This window comes from Thunnus maccoyii, chromosome 24, assembly GCF_910596095.1.
Source record: "Thunnus maccoyii chromosome 24, fThuMac1.1, whole genome shotgun sequence".
NCBI lineage: Eukaryota > Metazoa > Chordata > Actinopteri > Scombriformes > Scombridae > Thunnus > Thunnus maccoyii.
In genome coordinates, this window is record NC_056556.1 from 11,683,008 (window position 1) to 11,695,997 (window position 12,990).

General features: G+C 45.1%; 1 protein-coding gene across 3 annotated transcripts in view; it reads right to left on the minus strand.

The window, feature by feature from the left end:
- Positions 1-12,990, minus strand: part of nrp2a (neuropilin 2a) — a 60,672-nt gene that overhangs the window by 31,544 nt on the left and 16,138 nt on the right. For all 3 annotated transcript variants that reach the window (XM_042404829.1, XM_042404828.1, XM_042404831.1), the window contains exons 3-5: positions 9,516-9,697; positions 1,796-2,026; positions 221-376 (exon numbers count right to left, since the gene is read on the minus strand). In XM_042404829.1, coding sequence (XP_042260763.1) covers positions 221-376; positions 1,796-2,026; positions 9,516-9,697 — 569 coding nt within the window. The remainder of the gene's footprint in view (positions 1-220; positions 377-1,795; positions 2,027-9,515; positions 9,698-12,990) is intronic.

A 12,990-nucleotide genomic window follows, 5' to 3' on the forward strand; every position in this document is an offset into this window, starting at 1 on the left:
ATTGAAATAGCATTAAAGTGGGCAAGCTGAAAAGATCGAGAGGGTAAGAGGAATGAAAGATGAAGAAAGAAAGACGAGTGTTAGCAGAGATGATGGAGAAGAAACTCTTGAAAGAGTAGAAAATGGAGATGGGGATAAAAACAGGTAAATAAATCTACTGTACAGAGAAGGCATTTTGCACGCACAAACACACGCTTGCTTAAAGTTATCTCGCACTCACAGTCGCTGACTTCTTTGTGCGTCATGTTGTACCGGGCGGAGAAGCCGTCTTTGGCCACGGCCATATCGGTGTGGAAGGATAGGGACAGCAGGCCGGAAGACGACTGGATCTCTGGAGGGATCTTTGTCCCGCAGTACCGGCCGATTAGAGGAGACACTGCAGACAAACACATAAATCAAACAGATGTAAATAAATGTTGTTTTTTTGTGGTCAATCTATAGTATTATCTATCTGGTTGCTGCTTTTACTATATGATACGATTTGTTACAAGGAAAAAAAATGTGAAATATTTTGTTTCCCAGTATATTTGGGAACAAACAACGTGTCATTTCCATTACAATAAAAAAGGAATCCAGCAGTGCAAAAGCAGATTTCCGGTAGCCACGCTGCTTCAGTAAGTATTGTCTAATGAGACGCAGCATGCTCCTCCCCCCCAACTCTCTTCCGCTCATCATTCCTCTCTCTCCCTTTTCTCTCCTGTCCATCCCTCCATCTGCCATGTGTGTCTCAGCCAGAGCCCAGCAGGGGGACTGGAATCCCTGCCTTAATGCAAGCTGCTCTGGGATCAGCTGCAGACACACACACACACACACACACACACAAACACACACAAGTGAGGATTACAATAGTCTCAAGAGTAGCTCCCTCGCCAGACACCAAATTCTTCACCCTTCCGTTTTGTCTCCCATCCCTCTTTCATGCCCGAGGACTCAGCTCACTGGAACTGGGTTACACTTTAATTTCCTCCTAATTCTCAACTTTGAATGGTATAAATTGTTTTCAGCTATCAAAGCTCCCAAATTCAAGGCTATAATTGGAATTTTAAATCCACTTGGATCCCTTTTTAGCAACTGAAAATGGAATAATTAGAGCAAATCCTCAGTTCTGTGCTTGATATTTTTTTTTTTTAAAAAAAAAGGGGGGAAGAAAGAGAGACGGAGCAAGCATAAGAGAAAGGGAGAGGTGGGAAATTCACCACTCACCACTACTAATGTGGTTTTCACCAGCAGAACAGCAACTAACATTACCCTATGGCGGTCACTATCAAAGCCCTTGATAACATCCTCAAATGTTTTTTCCTTTCCACTTCCTGATCCTGGCTGATAGGCCATTTTGCAACCTTCGGCACCTCCTATTGGATACAAACAGATACTCATCGTGGCCGTCACTCTCACTCGCCCAGGGGAGGAAGGAAGGTGATAAGGAGGGAGGACAGGGAGGATAGGAAGGGGGGTGATGAAGGGTGTTATTATGGAGAAGGAAGAGGGGCATGGGAAAGGGCTGCTCCTTTGGGGTGTTGAAGCACTTTCAGTTCCCAGTGTGAAATAATGTTTCCTCTATGTAATGTAAAGGAATGTAAGGCAAGGCTGCTTACATCAAAGGGAGCGGTGTCTGCTCAGGAAATTGAAGACTGGTATGCAAATTTCTGTGTGGGAATTGGGGGGATTGCATGAGTTCTGAATGTGGATATGAATACAGTGTGTGTGTGTGCATTTGTGTGTGTGTGTGTGCACAACCAAGAAACATCGATTTTCCAAGCATGCGTGTGTCATTTGCATGTGTGTTCTCCCTCACCTTGCGGCAGGCCGTCCCACACGTCCAGCCAGTCGTACTTGCAGTCACCTTCTCCCACCAGCAGGGGGTCGTTCTCGAGGTCAAAGGTCAGGAACGTGAGGGTGATGTCCATGTGAGGCGGGGCGATGATCATGTAGGAACACTCCAGATTGTGAGGGTATTTATCCGGGAAGCCCGGGGACTCGATCATGCCGGAGGAGCTGGTGAAATTGCGGAAGCAGAATTCCGACCCTGAGTGGATACAAGGATAAGAGGATATTTAGAAAGGAATGAGCAATCAGTCATAGAAGGAGAAGATACAGGCGTAAGCGATCGATCACATGGCGATATCTCATCTGACTTGCAGAGGGTGTTCCAGAAAGCCGTTCATCACTGACAGCACGCTGGAATATACAGTGGCTGTGGTGGTGAAACACACAAACACACAGTTTATGATTACCGATGGAGGAGAAAATACACAGTGAGCAAATGCTCAAGTAGGCGTGTTGATACGAACAGTATAATAACTCTTTTTGCCAGTCGGGTCCCCTCCGCCTCAGTGTACCCACCTATCTGTCAGCTCCGCCAGCATATTTGACACAAAACCTCAATATTTTCAACCACTTCTGTGCTCAAAACAAATATCAACAAAAATCAGGTATTCATTCAGAAGAGGACTAATATGTTTTATGGCTTTAACATGGCCTTAAAAGACCCCATCCTCATAGGTGTGACATTATGTAATATGACGTATACTGTTACACACGCTTATGCCAGGCTAAACAGAGGAGTAGACTGACCCCTCCTCTACTGCATACATTCAAAATAAATATTCTCAAACACTCTCTCTTGCCTCTTCTCTCTCTCTCTCTCTCTCACACACACACACACTCAAACACACCACAAACGTTGTGTAATGGTTCTAAGTGGGCCCTTTGCGGCGGCTCCTCATTAGCCATGCAGATTTATGCGCCCTGGGCGGCTCACCTTGAGTGGCGGCAGCTGTGTGGCTCAGATCATCTACCCATCAGCCACTGCTCCGCAGCCCACTGGGGAGCCTGAGTCACGGCCGAGTGTTTATGGACCGGCACATCAATGAGGGTGGGAGAGAGCACACATAAAATAGACAGGGGACCGAATGTCTATACACACACACACACACAGTCTCATTCACAAACCTTGGCTATTTTCTCAATCTGTTCATTCGCTCTCCCCTCTAACACTTCTATCTTTATATGTTGGCTATAAACAGTCTTGCTGTATCTGTATTTTTATGCTTTCCAGAATGGCAAATATGTGCATGTGATAGTGTTACAAAGACGCTGCAGGATTTTCATTAGGTCTTTGTTTAACTGCATGTCAGAAATGCCTGTGGTGGTGGCCTTAATAAACCAACCAGTGGCACTTAAATTACTGCTCTGTGGTTGTTTATGAGTGCACTTGCACTGGACACTGGTTTTTCTAACTTCTCTCCAGCTGAAATTACTTGTGGTTCATTTCATTACTTTTTTTCTTTACTTAGACACTTGCAGTTGTCAAGCATTTCTCCCAGCATAAAGAAAAGAGCCTGTTCTTGCAGTTTTTTCCCATCATTCAGTCTGTTGGAAAGCAGATAGGGAGGTCAGGTTGAAGAGGCTCAAGGGAACAGCCTCTGGTAGGTTTCAAACCTGGGAAAGTGGGGTTGCATCGTGTCAACAGCGCTGCACAGTCTCAGAGAACTGCCAGGTTGTGTTTGATACTAAGATACATATTCATAAAAGCAACGTTTGGAGCACAGACATGTTAACAGCACATTCCTTCTGCAGCATTCCTTCGAGGCACCAGTCCTTATTATCAGGCAGCCCTATAAAAGTGGAGGGGTCGGCGGGCTGCTCTGGCCCTCCCCTGTCTACACTTGGTTAATGGCAGAGAACTGACCCCAATCAGCACACAGAGACAGGGAAAAACTCGAGACTTGCACTGTCTGTATCTCTTTTTCTTTGTTTTTCCTTCTCTCTATCGGCTCCCTTTTATCTGCTTCTTCCTCCTCTCTATTTTTATGCCAATTATCTCACAGTTTTTTCTTTACCTCGCTCACTATACATATATATATGCATGTATGCATGTATTAATGTAGTTAAAGCTTGTATGTATGTATGTACCTGTCTGTCAATCTATCTGTTTTGCATACATGTACAAACGGTATACTCAAGATGTTGACACAAAGGTATCAATCTTCCTCCTCATGTTAAAAGCAACCCTCACACTCGTGTCGACTCCCACACACATGCTGCAACATCAAAACAGCCGTGGATCATCTGACTCCATGCTAAGAACCTGGCTGCCTACACACATGCACACACACACACACAGAACTAGACATGTTGAAATATGACGGTAATTTACAGCAAGCTACCAGTGATATCTCCCTATTCCCTCAACTACTGACCTCACCTCTCTGTGCTGAGTGTGTGTGCGCGTCTACAGCTGCTGTGTGTATGATTGGACGGCATAAAATGGAGTAAACATAAATGCTATGAATGCATTAAAGCAGTAACATGCATGCGATTGTAATGAAACAGTAAATTAACTATGTAGTATGTATGAGCCATATGACATGTTTTTGTGAATGCCTTTTATCAAGCTCCTCGCGTGTGTGTTTTTTTTGCTGCTGGCATGTTTGTCTCTCTGTATGTGCCTCTTGTGTGTGTCTGAAGGTGTCTCTGTGTATGTGTGTGTGTGTGTGACAGCTTCCCAGTATGTGTGAGACCCAGTAACACACTGGCCTTGTTTCTTACTGGGTCATGGTGCAGCAGTCTGGAATCCCACCGCCGAAAACTTCAATCTGAGCACAGCTTGACTCCATCGCCTCCAAACACACCACTCTGTGTGTGTTTTACAGTCGGTGTGCACCAAGTAGTCGCTTCACACACTCGGGGCTGCCACGTGCCAACGCTGTGTGCACGCATGTGGTCTCATATTTGAGAGTGCGTGTCTGTGTGTCGCGTATGCATGAGTACCTTCTCTTTTCGTTAGCGCTCATTAGTTCACAGTCTATGAACATGCCAAAAACAAGCCCCCCTTACCGCCTCCCTCCATCACCTCTCGGCCCATCTCTTACCCACACACAAACACATACGCATGCTTGTCTTACGCAGACCCCTGGTTCGTGCTTGCATCGCACCATGAGCTGCCATTTGGCAACAGCTATCCGCTGGCAAAGAGGGGGAGGTCATGGCGTGAGTGTGTGATGCAGGGGGCGAGAGGGTGAGTTGCTGGGTAGAAACCACTCGCCTCTTGCACATGAGTGCCTGATGTAGTAGCAGCTCCACATGTTGTGTCAGGGCAACCCCTTTCCCTCCTCCTCCTCCTCCTCCTCCTCCTTTCTCCTCTCATCCAATCCCTCGTTCCCTCTCTTCCTCAGCGGCGACGCGCAGAGTCTGTGTTCATTCACTCTTTTAACTCTCTGTCTCGTCTGTCTCGCTCCCCCTGTCCTCGGCACGCAACTCTTGCTGAGGGCTCACCTCTGCATTCGCGAGTGTCTGCCGCACATCAAAACCGCCTCACCTTCCGCTCACTGCCTGCCTGTCTGCGTCTGACATACATTTACTCCTCGTACACAGACACACGCAGGATCTCTCATGTAACCCCTGCTTGAGCTCGATTCAAGATTTCATTGAAGAAAATCTCTCCTGAGGCATCTGAGGAGGGGTGTGTGGATGCGTGTGTGAATATGGGGCGGAAGGGGCGTGCTACACAGGGGGGTTAGAGTAGAAAAACTCACAATAACAACAACAACATCATGAACAACATGAAGACCCAGGAAAAGAAAAACAACATTCTTGGCGTGCCACGGTTCGACACTTTTATAGACCCTGAGAGACATTCTGCGTCAGGCTGAAGATGCTTTATATAGAGAGGAATGCTCCTTCTAAGTCACGTGTCACCTCTGTTATGTTTTGGGGAATGGAATGCCATTATCAAGTTTTTGAGAACCAGTAAAGCAGACGCCATAAAGCCTCCTGCTGCTCATGATATCCTGAGTCCTATTCATACAGCTGCCATATCAATTCATTTTGGGACACATTTTCTTCATCACTGATCAGTCTTAAATAATTTTTGCGCTCATCCAGTTTATTTATTCATGACTTTAATTTACCTTTGCCGGTTAATTACTTGAGTGTAATTTAAGCGTAGGGATGAGTCTGGTGATTCAGGAATAAACAACGCATGGCAATCAGCCGTCGCTGAGGCAAGGGTCGCCATCCAATCAGCATGATAACATCAGGAATACACACAGGCTCAGTGTTATGACTGGCGCTTGGGCGGGGGTCCTGCTTCGGGCTGCGCTCCCGTTGCGACTCCACAGATGCCACTGCAGCGGTCACCAGCGGTCGCAGAGGGGACCCAACGCCCTGGGGTGCTCTTGGCCTCGTCTTAACTCGGGATTGGCTGCGACGTTATCTGCCCCCACTGCACTAGTGGTGGGCTTTGGGGAACTGGGAAAAAGGGGGCTTTCCTGGCAAGTCTTCCCCCTGTAGCCGTGGTAACAGCGTCAGTGGCACGTGACTGTGTGTTTGAGTAAGTATATGAGGGATGGATGGGTGCATGGCGGGGGGGGGGGGGTGGTAGTCGGGGCTGAATAAAGGGTTAAGCACGCATGAGTAGGAGCAAAGTAGGCCACAACAATAAGGGGGAGGAGGGGAGGCGTGCACTGTACAGCAGGATTAATACGTATGTGTGCGTGTGTGTGAATGTGGGGTGCGGGGGTGGGGGGGTTTGGATGGGTATGGTGGAAGGATGTTGTTTTGGGGCAAACGTCTCCCCTCAGGAGGTGTACTGGAGGGGTGTGGGGGGGGGGGGTATCAGGATGGATGTAGAGTCAAAGGTCGACTCCTGCTCCTCCTTGCTGGAAATAATTAGCTCTCGCTGCACTGTACCCCATTACACACACACACACTGACACAAACAGATTGCTTGTCCAATCCAAAACCCCCTAGAGTGGTTACAGTCACCGCTTATGTAATAAGGTTGAATGAACAAAACAAAAACAAGCCTCAGTATCATTAGTTACTAGTATGGAAAACAGGCCACGATATGACTCGCTCGCTTGCTCACTCGCTCTCTCTCTCTCTCTCTCTCACACACACACACACACACACACACCCTCATAGCCAGCCAAAACCAGACACACACTGTCTGATTCCTAGACACAGTTTGGCGGGTCACCCCAGGGTCAGCCTGTGCTGTAAGCTCTACTGTCTGTTTAAGATGGGAAGGGAGCTGAACAGACACACGCACACACACACACACACACACACTAACACACACACTAACACACACACACACACACACACACACATCTCCCAGCTGTGTGCTGAGATTTTTATCTCTACTAGGACGCACCCTTTAAAAACACATACTGTACATAAACACACACCCTCACATACGTAAACCCCTGCACTGTACACACACACACACCAGTGCAATTTAGGACTACTATCGCACTTCTTTGGTATAGATACTGACTTTAAATACAGTTTAATCAAGACATCTTTGAAGGAAAATAAATATTACCATCTTGCAATGCTGTTTAAAAATTACACACACACACAAATGCAACTAAAATCCATTAGTGAGAGTTTCACGATGCTGCCAACATTGACTAACAATGTCGATTTTGTTTTGCTTATGATAACATTTTTGGCCATGTTGTTTATATGAGGTTGTTGAATTGTACTTACATATCCATGTTGTATTTATATTGGTGACATGTCAGCACTTTATTCTTGTACACAATTCTATGATTGGGGAAGGTCAACCTGGGACCACTGTTGTTTTCCCCCAAGCCTGCAACTTTCACCCTCCCCTCCGTCTTGTATCTATGTCTTGCTGCAAAACCAATTGCCCTCCCACCCAGGACAAATATAGTTGAAAGTTGAAGTTGAAGTTAAAGTAAAAGTAATAGTAATTACTTCCACACTGGTAAATAAACATCTCAATCGGGATCTCTGCATTCCTGTCAGAAGTTGTAAGCTGTGTATAGTGGAAACCCATGGCCCAGGCCTGCCATGGTTAGACAAACAGCTATGATGAGAGAGCATGCAGGCGCTGGAAATGCTGTAATTAACACATGGCCTCAATCAAGCATCCTGAATACATTTTCACTCTCTGACTCACTCTTCCTTTGTCGTTCTTCTCCCATCACCCCAATAATTTCCCCACCGTGTCTGTCTCTGTTTGCCTCTCTCTATCTCACTCTCTTTCACACACACGCACACACACACACACACACGTGTACTATCAGTCCGCCTCCACATACACACAGACAGACAGAATCTCACTGAGTGGAACCACCCACACACGCAGCGAGCAGACACCTACATGTGCTCACACAGTGACACAATCTCTTATACCCCCTGAATTTATACCAGGATCTTGTTAAAGCCATGGCAACCGCATCCCCCATCCACCAGCCTTCCATCCATCCGTCCATATGCGAGCGTACGCGCGCGTGTGTGTTTGAGAGATTGATGCAATCTACACTATTGCATTATCGGGGTTCAAGCTGGTGGCCTTGGTAACGGAGCTGAACGTCAAATCTGGGTCACATTCATCTGACACAAAACCAGAGATGTTTTTCAAATGTAGGAGGTGATAACTCAATGCATTCTTTCTATAGGAGGAATTCTTATTTTCTGTGCTCCATAAACTCTGACTTTTACCTTTCTTCAATGGCTTTCGATCGACACACTTTGAATTTGAACTTGTTTTTCAATCAAGATACAATTTAAATAAATGTTGGCTGGCGGAGGAGCTACCTAAAATGTTGCAAAGACAATCAGCTGGTAACTCACTTGAGTATAAATCTCTCAGCTGCCTCAAGGCCACCTGACCATTTCACCTCTCCTTCTTCAACACACACAAACACCCCCCACCCACCACCACCACCAAAACAAATATACTTCCCAATACACCCTCACCTGCAAAGTGCACTTCACCTCGTGCACTTCAGCGACCTCGAGAAAATTCCATTTCGGCACACACTCATCCCCATCAATCTCCTCGCCTCCGCCTTTAGCCGTAAACCTTTAACCTAAAGTCCAACTCCAGGTTGCCTCGGAGCTCTCTCCATCATCCCAACACCACAACCACCACCTCCTCCGCTCCCCCTACACCCAGCCCTTCTCATCTCCCCAGAGGAAGTGGATCCTGTTCCAATTAAGCAAGCATTCCTCACATGCTTTCAGGCGGTTTGAAAGTACTTAAAAAAAAGAGCATTTTCCCCCTCTCTCGTTAACTTTTGTTTACATGCCCGGCTGCCTCTGCTGATGCAAATTGTTGTGAGAGTGCTAGCGAGTGTAGGGGTGAACGATCACAGGTTTTGGGCCATTGACATGGAGCAAAGAAATGGCACACACTTGACAAAATCATTAACTTAAGTATTAATGTACAGCAAAGCCTAATGTTTGGTTCACAGTGTGGAAAACTTGTCTGAAGCTCATGTTTCCCACAGAAGTCTTTAAATAATTAGATCAAGCAGTGGAACCTGGCCAACAGTAGTAATGGACATACCTATATATACACATACATACATTAAAACTAAGTACTATACTTGAATACAGTTCAGATATAAATAATTATATTGCGGGACTGATCACATGAATTATGTTGCACTACTGATCAAACTAAACAGCCAATCATCATTATGCAATTATCAATCAAGCACAACTTTCTTGCTCTCTTGATAATGCTTCCTCACCTGTTTTGAAGATCTCGTAGCGCAGAGAGAAGCCCGCCCCCTGATGGGCGTAGTCCGAAACAAATCTGATCTGGAGGGAGGGTCCAGACGAGATGATTGGCGCCGGGGCGATGTTGCTGCAGTGTCGACCCAGAACGTCAGCGGTTTCCGAATTCCCATCGCGGATCTCGATGAAGTCATACCTGATCCACAAAAAAAAAAAAGGAGACATGACAAAGACAGAGGTTATTTCTCGTTGCATTCAAATGTTTTGTCGCAAGCACCCATCAGAAAACGATCTTAAATTTCAGTTTACGTCGAGCTTAACGCAGCAGGAAGGGATTAAGAGAAGTAAAAAGATAAAAGGAGAGCGGCAAAGGGGGGTGGTAAACACGGAAAGATGGTTATGGGGTTATGCAATGAGCTAAGCTAATAAAAACCAGACAGGTGTGGACCTATTTACCATCATGACTCCTGCCTCAGGACAGAATACACAGTGTCCAAGCAAAGAATTTAGGAACATAAAACAATGCTAAGATACAAATAAATCTATCCACCAGAGAATTGGCTCGTAGTCAAACCATCTCCAACTTGTGCTGTTTCCTCTCTGCTGCATTCAATAAATCAAGCTCTTACAAATACGACCCAGTTTTCCTCAGAACAACAAACTCAGATCCCGTTGACATCAGCTTGGGGCGAGCAATCCCCCAAATCATTGAATCTTGGATCACAGGAAAGGAAAAAGGAGGGAGGACTGTATTTCAGAACATACTGGGCTGCAGTGGCTTTCAATCTGAGGGTTAAGATGCAGGCAAATATACAGCTGGATAGATTCATTAATACGGAGCGTAAAAATAGATCGAGAGGCTCATGAAAAAATAAAGAGGTGAGGGCTTGAGGAGAGGTGAGGATATTAAGAGGGCAGTGGGTGAGGTGGGGGTTTAGAGAGAGAAATTAGGGTAAATATATGTGAAGACACCTCATGTTTTAGCTTCCACATGCTTGAGCTCTCAGCTCATTATGACCTTTGACTAGCCGACTGACCCTGATGGATAAAAGCACATTCTTAACTGTCAGGTCAGTGTGTGTGTGTGTGTCTCTTTATGTTTCTGTGTGAAAGAGAAAGACAGAGAGAGAGAGAAAGCCCACCTGGCTGATCCAGAATTAGCTCATTGCCTTGTGTTTCATTCCGCTAACATTATTAGACACATATAAAAGCACAGTCGCAGACACACCTCGACTCTCTGCGGATGATGTTTGATTTTCTCTGCTTTAAATGTCACATGGGTGGAGTTTACAACATCCGGACAAATAAAACAGGGCAAAACCTGCTGTTAGAAAATTATTCTTGTGACTATGGGTGACTCCTCAAATTCAGAATGACGTTGTCGCGACGCCACGTCAAGTATGAGCCTACTCGTTCAATAAATGTTAAAGAACAGTAGAGAAATACAGAGGTAATGTGGGTATAAACGCCCCCAGCATGAGCCATGACGCTTACAGTAGGTTGTTTGCCTAATGAATCATGTTTTATTTTAAAGTTTAAGTACCCTTGCATCACTGTCAGTATGTTTAAATGGCTTTTACGCTCTTTGTTACACTGTAATTGTCCTATGAGGCGAAGCCATCTGCTACTCCAGATGCTGTTTCCAGGGAAAGTTACAATTTCTACATTTACTTGACAGTGTTGTTACGACTGGTGAGTACAACAAAAACTGTAATTTACTATAAAACACTGTCTTTCTGTACATAACCTCCAATGATTGATACTGTAGCTTTGTTGATATGATTAAGAAGGGACGGGCTTGTGCCTGGGAGCTGACAGTGAACCACTGGGTTTTAAGGTAATAATTTTGGGTTGTGACCATATTGGAAGGTGTGGAAATCTCTATAATTTTTGTTTGCTACTATCTCAAGTACTGTTTTAAGTAAGTTACACTAAATTTTACTTGATTGAAGTTCTTCCCAAAAAAGGCATTCATTCACTTTTTCCAAACATGCTGTTTATATGTGTGTGTGTGTGTGTGTGTATCTTCATTTCCCGCAAAAATACGCATGCTGTTGTGTTTCAAGTTGTACAACTGTGAATAATATCCTTGTAATTTCGGTCTCTGTATTATTCATCCCTGTTTCCCACTCTTTCACTTACTCATAAAGTGCCTCTTCTTCCTCCCATGTTGTGATTCCCTGCATAACTAACAGCATCACCGCAGGAGCCTTGAAGCTACGTGGAGGACACCCTCCCGACATACACGCACGCAAACGCACCCGTCTCAATTAGTTCATATGACGGAGCTGTCAAAAATCAACGGGGCCGCTTTTCTCTCGGTAATTACTGTTATGGTCTCTTTGATGCTGATGCTGGGTTTTGAGCCACTTTTAGACACAGCAACTTCATGTTCTAAACAGGAAACTGTTGTTGTTTTTTTCTCCACTACTTCCCAAAGTAAAGCTGAAAGGTACCAATCAGCACTAGCTTATGTTTCTATGTGGCATCTAAGCACTAATACTGCTTTTGTACTGCCAGCTTGGAATGAAACCTGGATTAAGTAGAGTCACTAAGCTTCTTTTTTGGCTATCTCATTCCTGCAGTGTATTGATTCCTATACAGAGCATTCAAGCTAAGACTGCTGATGGAGGGATAATCCCGACCACATTAATCTGGGTCAGAGCAGCACACGTACAGGTGAGGATCAAAGTGTGAAAATGCTGCACTGAGCCTGTAATGTCACCACAACATTGTCAGCACCACATAAGCATCCGACAGACAGCAGCAGTGCGTAGGAAGAGGTCGCTTCCACGAATTTAGAAAAGTACAAAATGAACAGCCAAGTATTGTTATTGTGAAAGTGTAATGAATCGGTTTTGGAAACTGCTCTGATTTGGCTTCGGAAAGATATTTAGGTCGTGTTTTTGAATTTATTGCTGATTTTAAAGGGTGGGTCCATCAATTTTACACAGCAGTGAGTAACCTACTACTCAGCCTGAGAAAATAGTGGTATAATGCCTTATGTGGAGCTGGAGGATTGGGCTTGGGGATAATAATTTTTAACAGGAACCTGTGTTAGAAATTGGGGTTGGATTATGGGAATTGCAGGATCCAACATTTTTGAAGCTTGACTTTTTCTTTGGACTACAAGTTAGGACAGTGCTGACTCTGCTGCATTGAGTTTGGCTGTTCTTTCTCTCTCTCTCTATATCTCTCTCTTGAGCCTCTCTAACCTAATGGAAGTGCAGGAGTGCTGAAAATGCAATAAATATATTAGTTTGTCTTGATACATTGGTAAGAAGACGTCCTTGCTTCCCGTACATCCTCGCGGTTAAAAGTTATGTGATGGCTGTGGCTGAAGCAAAATCTGCACAAAACTAGGCCTCAAGAGCACTCACGCCAAGGAGTAAAGAAGCCGTCGTCCAATTCTCTTATACATGTCTTGGTTGTAATCCTGCATTACAGAGGTGATCGTAAAGGCTTTAGTGGCGAGCTCCCACAGTGAGC